Source organism: Bos indicus, chromosome 23, assembly GCF_029378745.1.
Source record: "Bos indicus isolate NIAB-ARS_2022 breed Sahiwal x Tharparkar chromosome 23, NIAB-ARS_B.indTharparkar_mat_pri_1.0, whole genome shotgun sequence".
Classification (NCBI taxonomy): domain Eukaryota; kingdom Metazoa; phylum Chordata; class Mammalia; order Artiodactyla; family Bovidae; genus Bos; species Bos indicus.
Window position 1 is genome coordinate 8,478,535 of NC_091782.1, and position 13,855 is coordinate 8,492,389.

Here is a 13,855-nt window from a genome sequence, read left to right on the forward strand (position 1 = left end):
GCGTCTGCCTACAATGTCAGAGACCGGGGTTCAATCTCTGGGTTGGGAGGATCTCCTGGAGAAGGAAACGGCAACCCACTCCAGTATTCTTGCCTGGAAAATCCCATGGACAGAGGAGACTGGTAGGCTACAGTCCATGGGGTCGCAATGAGTCGGACACGACTGAGCGACTTCACTTTCCTTTCACTTTGACTCATAGATTACCAGGGAAACAAGCAGAGAGGCACACCCCTCCACTGGCCTTCTGATAAACTATCATGATGGAGATGTTCTAATCTAAAGTTAGGACAATCCCTAGCTGGGGAGGCAAGTATGTAGGAAGTCAGTCCTGTGAGTATGGTGTAGGTGGAGTAGGCGCTGGTGGAGCAGGGGTGGACACGAAGCAAGGGAACAGCCGTCCTGGGGACATCCTGGTGCTAGAAGAGTGGTTGAGACGCCACACTTCTGCTGCAAGGGGCAAGGGTTCGATTCCTGGTCTCTAAGATCCCGCATGCTGCACGGTGTGGCCAAAAGCTTTATTTAAAAAAAGAGAAAAGTACCTTTGTATCTTGGGTGGCCAGATCACACATGTACCATACTTCCTGTCTAGTAGGAACAGAGCTTTTAAGGGAGCTAATGAGTTTCCATTCTTTAAAACTGAATTTTCAAGAAATCTAGACAGGGGATTAAGAACACTGCAGTTTAATGTTAATATTGGTACAGGTATATCTCTCATCTCACACAAACAGAAAATAAGATGGTATGGGGAGTAGACCGGAGTTAGAGCAGTTAGAAGCCACGAGGAAACCAGAAACAGGATAAAAGTAAGGGCCCTACCCTCTCCCTCCTACGGTAAGTTCCATAAGGGCGTTACAGACCAAGAATGTACTAAGACAGTTGTACATATCTGTGTTCATGGTAACTGCAAATAAAGATACTAACCTTTGTATATACTCAGTTTGTCTCAACTAACCATTCTGATGAACTTAGAAACCCTCGCAAAGATTTAAGGAAAAGCACCCATGCAATGCTCAGGATTAATCCTGAGCCACGTAGACCACGGTTTCTCACTGCTGACATTTTGAGCTGGATGATTGTGTGGGGCCGCCCTGTGCACTTATAGGATAAGTTGCATTTTATTTTTTAAAAAACACTTATTTATTTGGCTATTCCAGGTCTTCATTGCTGCATGTGAGAACTTTAGTTAGAGCATGTGGGATCTAAACCCCTGACCAGGGGTTGAAATTGGTCCCCCTGCATTGGGAGCATGAAGTCCTAGCCACTGGACCATCAAGAAGTCTCGGATAAGGTACATCTTAGATGAGTTGATTCTCCCCCACCAAAGGTACCTATTACGTTTTAGCCTAAGTACCTCAATGAATGGCAGGGGTATTGTGCATGGAAAAATACCTTCAGGAAGAAAAATTACATTATTCCTTTTTTTTTTCCTGTTAGGAATTGATCTTATCAAAGCAAAATTGCTCAATATTTAGTACAATTGCCTTTTTCTGTATGTGTAATTATGGTTAGCGCCTTTTCACATCACGTCATCCACAAATGATGGCTTGCTGTGTGACAAAGGTGAATTATCTGATGTCATTTAACCTAGAATGAAGTTTGCATTTATCTGTGTGAACCAGTGTAAGTGAAATGGGAAGAAAAGGGTGTAGACTAACATTACAGATCTTTAAAAGGGTAAATCATGCTTAAAAGGCCTTACACTCCTTTTGACAATGGGCCTACTTTGACCACAACAATTATCCATTCCAGCTATTGTGAAATAGTTTATACTCCATGTGACAAGCACTGTTTTTTGGCTTTGTTTTTGGCTTTGATTTAAACTCAAGGTCCCATAATTTATAACAATAGTTAGAACATTTGGAATAAAAACCACTGGTTAACGTCAACCGTCTCCAGTTTCTGAAGGAAGGAAACCGATTTCCAGTAAGAGATCAGCCGACTGCACACTCCTTCCCAGCTTCCTGGCTCTCTCATCCCCATGTTCCTCTTTCTTTCTTACAGGCAAGGGCTCATTTAGAGCTCACCACTGGAGATCATTCTCAGTAAGATCCGCTCTAATGAGGGGATACCCCAAACAAGAGTAGCGGTGCAGCAACCCTGAGAGGGCGGTGGCCCAAATCCTGGAAATCTCTGCCCCCTCCCAAAAATAGTTGGAATAGTTCTCCCACTCATTAGCATATGAAATTACCCGGCCTGTAAAAACTAACCATGCCCCATTTCACAGCCGCATTCACCCTCTGAAATGGCCCACACTCTGTCTGTGGCGTGTGCTTCTCACTGAATCTGAATAAATCCACTTCTTACCTATCACTTTGTCTCTCACTGAATTCTTTCTGCAATGAGACATCAAGAACCTGAGCTTCATTTGGTCCTAAAACCAGGTACCACGGGTTTTGGCTGGGTTTGAGTCCCAGCACATGGGTTCAAGTCCCAGTCTGTGGTAAAAGGTTTCAGTTTCTCATGCCCACATCTTTAACCTCACCCCTGCTAACTCCTATCCACCTTCTTTACACACCCATGCTTTCCCAGCTTAATAGAGGCCTTCCCTTTACTGAGCAGATCTTTTGTAACTCTACATGAAAAAGAACATGTTTATATATATATATATATTCATATAAACTAGGGGTTGGCTTTTAAAGACCAAGTTAAAAGGTTTTTTTTCTTAAAATAACAATTGTGTATCTCAGCATCCTGTGTTAGAAATACTACACAATACAAAAAGATCTGCACTTTTTTCAACTAATTTAGTACTACTGACACCCGAGCTGTTTAGGTTGGAAAGGAAACCACATTTCCTCCAGATTCTCACTGAAACAGGTGAAGAGTGAGGAGATGGGTGGTCTCTGATGATGACACTGCTTTGCTTAGATCCACGCAGAAGGTTACCCCCTGAGCTAGGGTGAAGCCCGGTAGCTTCTTTTGGCTACTGTTCTTCTATCTTAAGGCTTAGGGACCTTCTTCAACATCATCAATTCAAATGCTGAACACGCAGCTGTGGGGAAAAATCCTTTCCACATCATTTGCATCATGTACGCTGAAGTTAACAGCACTGTGTGTTTATTTTCTACCAATAATTAAAAAGGAAGAAAATCTTAAGCTCCTCAGTGGCAGACCAGAGGTCTTTTGGGGAGAGGTGTGTCAAAACAGGAAGGCTGTGGTGGTATCAAGACCCAAGAAGAGTCCCACGGAAGGAAGCCCTCAGCTTCAGGCAGGATTCAAGGTGCAGCAGGAAGTGCACAGGCTTTGAAATTCACACTGCAGCTCAGCTCTGCATAGCAATGACCTGTTCACTGGATCTCTGCAGCTTCATCCAAGAACAAGGAAACAACCAGCGCTGTTCCATAGGCTTCCAGATCAAAGAGCTTGGTATAAGGCAGGCATAAAGAGTAAGGTGTTGACGACAGAGGATGAGATGGTTAGAAGGCATCACCGACTCGATGGACATGACTTGAGCAAGCTCCGGGAGTTGGTGATGGAAAGGGAGGCCTGGCAGGCTGCAGTCCATAGGGTCACAAACAGTCCAACACGACTGAGCGACTGGACTGAGCTGAAATGGCACCACCCGAGAGACCATCTGGCGGATGCTCAGGCCAAACGGAGCAGTAAGGCCTGGACAGGTCACCTGCAAACGACTTGAGGCTTAGAGGCCCCTAAGTACGGCCCTCTGCTTCCCGCATTGCCTCACTCAAGGCCAGCTGCGGGTTCTCCGCGGAGCTGCTGACTCAGGGGAAACCCAGAGCGATCTGGCTCCAGGGAAACACTATATATTTTTTCTCTTTGCCCGGAGGCCGGAAAACCGAAGAGACTGCAAGGGTAGCGGCTACACCCGCGGCCCCCACCGCCTCTGGGGCGGGAGCGGCGGAGCGCACTCCGACCCCACGCAGGCTCTCCCAGGTTGACCCCGGGGACCGAGCCGGCACGAAGTGCTGAGTCACGGGGAGGCGGTGCCGCGCGCGGGGGCGGGCCGCGGTCACGTGCCGGGGGCCGGACCACAACAACGGCGCGGCGTGCAGCGCCCGCGCCGCCTCCCCGCGCGACCCGCCGGCCCTCGGAGCCTGCGCAGAGCGCCACCCCGCCGCGCCCGGCTCCGGCGCCCGGGTTTTCCCCGCGGCCCTGGGGGCGCGGCTTGCCGCTGGCCCCGGCGCCTGCAGGGCCGGATGAGATGTTCGTAGAGTCACCGGGTTCTGGCCCAGTGGGTCTCTCTCTCTTCTGTAGAACTGACCCTGAATCCGCCTTTGGTGAAGGCTGATTGTGCAGGCTACAAGCGCCTTCCTTTCGTCCTAGCCATCGTTAAAGTCCTGAACGTTCTGTGTGGGGCTGTCCGCTGAGAACCCACTCCCAGAAGTCGAAACCCAACCGTGGTGCAATCTACGGAACAAACTCAAGAAGTAAACCAAAAAATGCAAAACACTAATAGAGGGGAGTGAGTGTTGTTAAATATGGCTTCCCTTGGCCTTTACAAGGCATCCTGGAGGTCAATTAATTTAAGTAATACAAGATATTGAAAATATTACTGTTGCAACATGTAATCAAAATAAAACTACTGAGATATTTATGTCCTTCGTGTGTGTCCTTGAATCTGGTATGTGTCTTACCCTCACAACGCATCTCCAGTCCACTAAATTTTCTTTGGAAATACTTGCTCTGTATTTAGAGTTTACAAAATTAACAGATGAAAAAGTGGATTTCACACTCCCAATCTGTTCCAAATTTACTTAGAAGTTTTCCAGTAGCCACATGGAACATCAATTTAAAATTTTCTATTTTAGTGAATTAAAATCAAAGTAAAATTCAGTTTCTCCAATTAGCCACATTTCAAGTGCTCAGCCACATGTGGCTAATGGCTATTGTACTGAACAATGCCAGGGTATGCATATGTGAGATGAGATTATTAGAATTACAAAATGATCCTTTGGATGCCTGGCTTGGATGAGAAACAGTGACCAATACTATCTCTTCCTCCCCATCCCCACACCACTTTCCTTCCATTTACACCAAGCACTTTTTTTAGAGCTAAAGATACAAGAGGCCTGAAATCAACTCTATCCCAGAGGAAGTCACTATCTAGCATGGAAATATTTTTTAAGCAATTCTATCATGATGTGGAGAAGGCAATGGCACCCCACTCCAGTACTCTTGCCTGGAAAATCCCATGGACCGAGGAGCCTGATGGGCTGCAGTCCCTGGGGTCGCTAAGAGTCGGACATGACTGAGTGACTTCACTTTCACTTTTCACTTTCATGCATTGGAGAAGGAAATAGCAATCCACTCCAGTGTTCTTGCCTGGAGAATCCCAGCACCGGGGAGCCTGGTGGACTGCTGTCTATGGGGTCGCACAGAGTCGGACACGACTGAAGTGACTTAGCAGCAGCAGCAGCATCATGATGTAGAAACAGTGATACGTACAAATGCAACCCAAATACAGAGAAGAGTAACTGGGACCCATGGAATGAATAGGATTGTGTCAAATGGAGAATTCCAACCAGAGAAAAACAACAGAAAGTCAGAACCACACAGGTCTTGTGATTGGTGGGGAGGGTACAAGGAAGATTGGGCTATGGACAAAGTAGAATGAGGCTTGATTTTTATCCCAGCTGTTGAAACAGATGATTGAAACATTATCTTCTGAGCTTCAAATATCCTCACATCCCCACTCACACTACACACACACACACACACACACACACACACACACACACACCCCTACGGACATTACAGCCAGACCTTGGGTTTCCATGTCCCCAGACCCTGAGATGGGCAAGTCCAATATGAAGGGTGGGGAGAAGAGACCCCTATGGTCATTTATCCATTTGATAATCAGTAAGTGTTTGGTTCAGTTCAGTTCAGTTGCTCAGTAGTCTCCCATTCTTTGTGACCCCACGGACTGCAGCATGCCAGGCCTCCCTGCCATCACCAACTCCCGGAGTTTACTCAAACTCATGTCCATTGAGTCGGTGATGCCATCCAACCATCTCATCCTCTGTCGTCCCCTTCTCCTCCCACCTTCAGTCTTTCCCAGCATCAGGGTCTTTTCAAATGAGTCAGTTCTTCGCATCAAGTGACCAAAGTATTGGAGTTTCAGCTTCAGCATCAGTCCTTCCAATGAATATTCAGGACTGATTTCCTTTAGGATGGACTGGTTGGATCTCCTTGGAGTCCAAGGGACTCTCAAGAGTCTTCTCCAACACCACAGTTCAAAAGCATAAATTCTTCAGCACTCAGCTTTCTTTATAGTCCACTCTTACATCCATACGTGACTACTGGAAAAACCTTAGCTTTGACTAGGTGGACCTTTGTCAGCAAAGTAATGTCTCTGCTTTTTAATATGCTGTCTAGGTTGGTCATAACTTTTCTTGCAAGGAGCAAGCATCTTCTTGCAAGGAGCAAGCATCTTTTAATTTCATGGCTGCAGTCACCATCTGCAGTGATTTTGGAGCCCCCCAAAATAAAGTCTCTGTTTCCATTGTTTCCCCATCTATTTGCCATGAAGTGATGGGACCAGATGCCATGATCTTAGTTTTCTGAATATTGAGTTTTAAGTCAACTTTTTCACTCTCCTCTTTCACTTTCATCAAGAGGCTCTTTAGTTCTTCTTCACTTTCTGCCATAAGGGTGGTGTCATCTGCATATCTGAGGTTATTGATATTTCTCCCGGCAATCTTGATTCCAGCTAGTGCTTCATCGAGTCCAACATTTCTCATGATATACTCAACACAGAAGTTAAATAAGCAGGGTGACAATATACAGCCTTGATGTACCCCTTTCGGAATTTGTAACCAGTCTGTTGTTCCATGTCCAGTTCTAACTGTTGCTTCTTGACCTGCATACAGGTTTCTCAGGAGGCAGGTCAGGCGGTCTGGTATTCCCATCTCTTGAAGACTTTTCCACAGTTTGTTGTGATCCACACAGTGCTCACTAAATGTTGGCTGTGGGGTAAGGGAAGCTGGCACAGTAAGCACACACTTTCTGGTCTCAATACGTGTATGACCTAGCTGCTGTCACTTTCAGCCTCATCTGTCATCTTATCGCTCTGTTAACACATTATTTGAACAGTTATTTGGGGGCGAGGTACCTCGTTCCTTCCCTTTCCCATGATCGGGCCAACTCAAGAAGTTTCTAATATCTTCCACCTCCATGGTAAGCTCACAGGAACGTCATTTTAATCGCTTGATGGGTGAATTACAACCCTTTGGTTGCAATGAATGGTTTCTGTGCCATCCAAAGAACCTATGTCATCAAATAGAGACTACACAAATACTTAATTAAATGTTTACGTCTTAAAGCCTATAGACAAATTTTATTGCCACACCATAATGCTCTCACCCTGTTTTTATAAGTGTGAGGCCTTTCTCACCTAAAAAATAATCTGGTGGGTTCTTCATTAGCTCGAATAATCAACTTTCTTCCCCAACTCAGTTTCTCTTTTCGGATTTCAAAAAAATGAATTTCACAGAGATCATTTGCCTAAAGCTAGGCGGACTCCGCCCTAACCACGCCTCCGCACGCCTACCCCGGGCCCCTGAGTCTCCGCAGCGCTCGGCCCCGCCCCTCACCGGCCCCGCCTCTTTCCCCGCCCCTTCCGCAGTCTATAAAATCCGGAGCGGCCTCTCGTTCCCGGGAGCGGCCGGCCGGCGGACGGGAGCACTGGGCATGCTCGGCGGCGCAGGTTTTGGTCACAAGTAGGAAGGAGCTAGTGCACGACACCGGCAAAGAGAAGCGCCAGCCGCCGCCGCCTCGGAGCAGGAGCGGTGCGGGAGCCGGAGTGGGCGAGGGGTCGGGCGGAGGGCCAGCCAGCCAGCCCGGCCTCGGGGTCGCCGCTGCCATCCGCGCGGTGCGCCCGACCCCTGGATCGGTCCCCGGGGCGGCGAGGACCCCGCGCTTGGGAGCCGGAGGGGACCGGACCCTCCCTCCCCGGCTGGGGCCCGAGGGCGCCTCCCCCCCGCCACACCCCACCCCGGGGCTGAGCCGCCGCCGCCTTCGGCGGGCAGCTGAGCGTCCGACCCGCGCCGCGCGCCCCGAGCCCGGAGCGGCCGCCGCCGGCCCCGAGGGCGGAGAGAGGGGGCGGCCATGGGGCTGCTGTCCCAGGGCTCGCCGCTGAGCTGGGAGGAGACCCAGCGCCACGCCGACCACGTGCGGCGGCACGGGATCCTCCAGTTCCTGCACATCTACCACGCCGTCAAGGACCGGCACAAGGACGTGCTCAAGTGGGGCGATGAGGTGAGCGCCCGGCCCCCCGCGCCCCTTTGTTCGGCGAGGCCCCGGCCCCCTCGGTCCGCGCCCTGCGCCGCGCTGCCCCGAGGGTCCCCCCGCGCCCGCGGGCGCCCGGCGCTGTCCAGGGCCCTGCCTGCTCGGAGCCTCTGTCCGGACTTCTCTCTCCCATTCATTCATTTGGGGTTCCTCTTCATTGAGCAAACGCGGAGCAGGCGCTGGGAAGGCGTGAGCGTGCCAGAGTGTGACACCGGGTGCCTGGAGGAGTTTTCAGGCTGGGGTGTCTGCCGCCGCCGCCTATTGACGGCGTCCCCGTCCCGTCTCAAAATGCCACTAACGTGAAAGGGACTAGGTTGGTTTCAGAAGGCCGGTTGCTTTTTGGAATCAGGTCTAAAGGATTTCACTTCGGCCGCACCTCATCCAGGTGCCTTTTAAGCCTCCAGCTTCTCATCAACCACCCCTCGACCACAACTTTATAGGTGTAAATTAAAACAAATTATGGGAACTCGGAGAGCTTCAAAATTAAGATTTGTTAGTGCCTTTCCATGGCCCAGATTTAGCCTGTAAACTTTCCGAATCCATGTGTGCGCTTCCAGGTGAAATGCCTCTAGATTCTCAGTGTTGAACCATTATTGGAAGGATCTGGAAAGCACTGCCTGCTGTTAAGAGTCTTTTCTGCCAGAGCTTTCTGTGCCTTCCTTGGCTTCCTGTTTTTAAGAACCACTTGTATATACCATTCGAATCAAGTGACTTCTCAAAAGGTCCATCTGTTTTTCGTGTTTTATGGTCCATGGCTTGCTCAGGTGTAAATTATTTATCTTCTCGGCAGCGTTATCACTCTTGACCTAAGTGTCAGGGTGCTGCTCCGCCAGCTCCAGGTCTGTCTCCTTGTAAAAAGTTTTTCTATGATCGGAAAATGCCTCTCCCTCTCAGTAGTTGAAGGAATTGTGCTCTTGTAAGCTAGAAAAGTAACTTGACTTGTAACTCATATTTCTACTGTATGGTTTGCCGTACTTTATTGGACAGAAGAGGGGTACAGTATGTATTTGGTGATAATTCTTCAGTTTTAGTCTAAAGCTCCTTGGTTTTGTTTTTAACAACATCCGACATTTTATGTACTTGTATATTGTGTATATTTATGATCTATTCTTGTGTTCCCTCTAGATTTTTTTTTTCTCTCCCACACCTCCCTTTCCTTTTTCCCCAGGAACAAACCAGTGTCCTTAGCAATGAGGACTGTTTAACAGAAACCATGGATTAGAAAAGTTATCTTAGATTTAAGAAATAACCCACTGACCATTGATTATTACTTTAAATCGTGCTTCAGTCATGTCTGGGTAGAGTGTAGGATTTTCACAGAGAAATTCCTGCCTGCCAGTACTGATACTATCAGTCCAGTTGGGAAATGGGCAGCCTGACCCTAGGGGAGACTTGAGGTTGTGTAGACTTCTCAGGTCCTGAAGGGAAAAGCCGCACTCTTCCTCCTCCTGGAATGGCACGGACTGGCCCCTTAGTCTGCCCCAGGTTGGTCCTCTCTTCTCTCCTTGACCTGGGGCATTCAGATGCTGATTCTCCATTGTGGTACCTCTGCGTTTCTGGGCAGAGAGGAGATGTGACTTGGGGGTTGCCGGGGTGGGGCAGGGGAGTGCGGGATCTCATACCTAAGTATTTGCTGGTGTTTGTGTAGCTCTGGCATTATGTAAAGGTCATCACTGTTATGTTACCAAAAATTACTTTTCAAACTGGAGATCATGGTCCATTAGTAGGTTGAGACATAAATGTAGAAGATTTTAGGAATCTTGATGTTTTTAGAGCAGATTTTTTTTGTCCCAAAGGATACATGACCGTTTCGAGGGTGGTTGAATCCACAGATGCTGAATGGAAGGCTAACTGTGGGCCTTGAGCATCTGTGGATTGTGGTGTTTGGTGGGTCCTGGAACCAGCCCCTCATGGATACTGAGGGATGACTGTGTATTCATTTATGTATTGTGTATTTTATGGTCTTTCCTCCTCCGCTAGATTTTTGTCTCTCCAAGACTGTAAAAAATGAAGAGTAGGATGAAGAGTACCGGTTTATCATACATAGCAAGGATATTATGTCAAACCTGAATAATTTGAGTGTGTGGGGGGTGGTATGTTGGGTGCCTGTATTGCAGTAAGTTATTACTCTGGTTGCAGCTAAGGAGTTTGGAAGTCAGGGTCCCACACCGATTGTGGCAGACCTCTGTGTGAGGTGGGGTACTCAGCAGGACAGAAGTTAACACTGATCCTTGCACTTGGTGGGAGCTCCCTGTCACAACCCCTGAGTAACGTCTGCAGGCAGGGTCAGCCCACAAGTGAGCTTGTCTGTATGCAGAAGCCTAGACAACCACCAAGAATCAGGCCGGGCAGATAAAAGTGGGGAAGGGTGTGGTGGGGGCTGTGGCCCCGGAGATGCAGGTTGGCCCCACCAGACAGAAAGGGGTGTTTGGGACATGATACGTTGGGCTGTGTTGGTGTGATACCAAATTCTGCTCTTTCTGGAGGTTTTGGTGTTGTGCTTACAGGACCATGGACTTGGATTAAAAAAAAGATAAAAGGAGTCTAAACCCATGGTTGGAAGGCGAACCTGCCATCTTGGAAATGCCTGGCGCTAGGGCAGGGTTTGGTGGTGTTTATCAGGAAGAACTTGCACTTGGAGCTGCCCTTGTGTTGTATTCCAAGGCCTGCCAATGGCCTGTGTGGTTGTGATGTGAGCCTCAGTTTTCTCCTTTGGAACAAGAGAGAGTTGCTGCTCTTTGAAATCCCCTTGGGCATAGCTCATCTTTAGACTGAAGAGAGAGAAGGCTGGCACCAGTCACTGGCCAAAGGGGTTGTATCGTGCAGGTGTATGTGCTGGCTTTTTGGAGCTCAGAAGTGTTTTCCCGTGAGAACCTTACAACAGGCAGACTCCCAGGTCAGCTTACAGCTACAGGTTTCGCCTTGAGTGTGGCAGGTCCCAGCCCCAGCCACCAGTGATCCCGCTGTTTCTGGAGGGAATCGAAGTTTTAACTCCCAGGTATAGAGAAGATGCATCATGCAGGCCCAGGATGGGGGTCTGGGGAAGTTGAGATGGGTGTTCCTGGGGGCCCTGATGTCCGTTAAGCCTTCTTTTATGCAAAAAAAAAAAATAAGCACTTCTCTCTCCACAGCCCACACACAATGTTTAGTTTAGGTACAGATTTTGTTTATAACTTGGAGTATGCACGTTAAAAGACAAACCTAGGAAGTTTATAAAAGCTGCACATGTTGCAGTAAACACGACTCCAATATCCCTCCAGCGTCAGCTACCTGCCAGCCTTTTCACCTACTTAGTGGCACAGGCATTATCAGAATTGAAATCTGTCTGACTCCAGGGACCTTTCTTAAACACATTATACCAGGTTTTGGATTATTTACAGTGTATGAGATTTCATCAAATTTCTTCAAACTCTCCTGGTTAGAGAGGTATCAGAAAAACGTTTTAAAGGGAGCATATGTTTTTCTGAGTGTTTTTTTTTTTTGACCCAATATTACAGTGGCTTTCAAAGGAAAGAAGGTCAGTTGTCCTCTAATTAGCAGATATAAGTACATGTGAACTTTTAAGAGGAAAATACATCTTTAATATTTATGAGTGCGTTGGTATCATGCATAAAACCATGAGAAGGATTTATAAAGGGCTGGCATATCACTCATTGAACTTCGAATTACTGTGTAGGTTGAGGATGCTTACATGACTAATTAGAAAATGCATAGCTTGTTAATAAGCTTATAATTTCATAGCAAAAATAACATCCTGAATTATAAATCTAGAATGGACAAAAGCATAGTCATTTGAGTCTAATCGAAGGTTCTGTGTAGCTTTGGACAAGTTGTTTAACCTCTCTTAACCTCAGTTTTGTCATCTATAAAATGGAGAGAGTAATTCCTTCGTTATAGAGTTAGTAAGATTAAATGAGATAATGTTGGTGAAGTGGCTTACAAGTCAGTGCCCAGTCTTTTAAGTAAGACTCATAAATGGTAGCTTAAGATATGTGCTTGGAAATGTTTAAATATCCAAGATACCATTCATTTAAAATGTCTCATTTAGGAACAACGGTTGCCGAGTCCGTGTGTTGGCAGGTCGGACCCCACCCCCTCACCCCAGAGGGGCGCGGAGTGTTGGGGGCTAAATTATTTTAAAAAATAAAATAAAATAAAATGTCTCATTTAAATAGCCATGGTCTTTGGGGAATGAGGCATTCCATTTTTGTAGGTTTTTAACTGAAATTTGCTGTTCACATATAATGGTGTTCCATTAGCTTAGTTAGTCATGGTTTATTGTATTTCTTAACTGCATTTCAGAATTTAAATTGTATTCTTTCTTTATTTTTTTTAATCTCAGTTTTATTTATTTATTTACTTTACAACCAGTATTGTATTGGTTTTGCCATACATTGACTTGACTCTGCCACGGGTGTACATGTGTTCCACATCCTGAACCCACCTCCCTCCCCATCCCATCCCTCTGGGTCATCCCAGTGCACCAGCCCCGAGCACCCTGTCTCATGCATCGAACCTGGACTGGCGATTCATTTCACATATGATAATTTACGTGTTTCAGTGCTATTCTCCCATATCATCCCACCCTTGCCCTCTCCCACAGAGTCCAAAAAACTGTTATATACATCAGTGTCTCTTTTGCTGTCTCACATGCAGGGTTATCGTTACCTTCTTTCTAAATTCCATATATATGCGATAGTATACTGTATTGGTGTTTTTCTTTCTAGCTTACACATTTGAATCAGTTCTAATGAGGTGGATGAAACTGGAGCCTACTATACAGAGTGAAGTAAATTTTTTTTTAATGCATTATTTGACACTGACTTCTTAGAATATGGTTTTGAGCATGAATTCCTCAGAGTCATGCAGAGTCCATCGGCCATCGTGTGTTCTATGCACGCGAAGCGCAGTTGCTGCATCTTTCCCTCTCTCACCATCATCATGGACATTAACAGCCTCGACTGACATTCTAAAGCTCTGCAATGAAATCCAGGGAAAAGAGTGAAACATGGTTGGCGCCTTCTGGTGATTTTTTTTTCCCCCTATAATTACCTTTCTCAACCAAGAGGTTCATTTTTGAAGATTAGAGAACCAGATCACTGACCCTGTGTGTACAGTTGAGGTTTTGAGCTGGATTTGAGCTGCACTGGTCCACTTCATACATGGATTTTTTTTTTTTTTCCAGTAAATATGTACTAGGTGATCCGGCCCGTAAAGTTAACATGCAGATGTCAGGCTATGGGGAGAGTCGGCATCACTGACCCCCTCCTAGTTCGAGGGTCAATTTCATGTATGTTAGGAACTGAGTTTGGGTGCCTCCTCTGGTGTCCATCTCACTTTGGGATTTTTTTCCCCTTGTTCATTTTGTGTTGTATAGTTTTATGTGGACTTTCTTTTTAAACTAGTTTCATTGAATTATAATTTACATACAATAATACACACCCATTTTAAATGTAGAGCTCAGAGACTTTTAAGAAGTGTATACAGCCAGATATCTGCTACTGAAGTCAAAATTTTGAAATAAGAAACATGTATATTGTATATAACACTTGCATGCCCTCCAGAAGTTCCCTGTGCCCTTTGCAGACATGTGAGACTCACAACCCCT

The 13,855-nt window shown here is 46.8% G+C and overlaps 1 protein-coding gene across 3 annotated transcripts in view; it reads left to right on the plus strand.

Moving 5' to 3' along the window:
* The first annotated feature begins 7,624 nt into the window (after positions 1 to 7,624).
* The window catches only part of GCLC (glutamate-cysteine ligase catalytic subunit), a 44,763-nt gene continuing 38,532 nt past the window's right edge, over positions 7,625 to 13,855 (plus strand). For all 3 annotated transcript variants that reach the window (XM_019986064.2, XM_019986065.2, XM_019986066.2), the window contains exon 1: positions 7,625 to 8,217. In XM_019986064.2, coding sequence (XP_019841623.1) covers positions 8,068 to 8,217 — 150 coding nt within the window. In that variant the 5' untranslated portion in view covers positions 7,625 to 8,067. The remainder of the gene's footprint in view (positions 8,218 to 13,855) is intronic.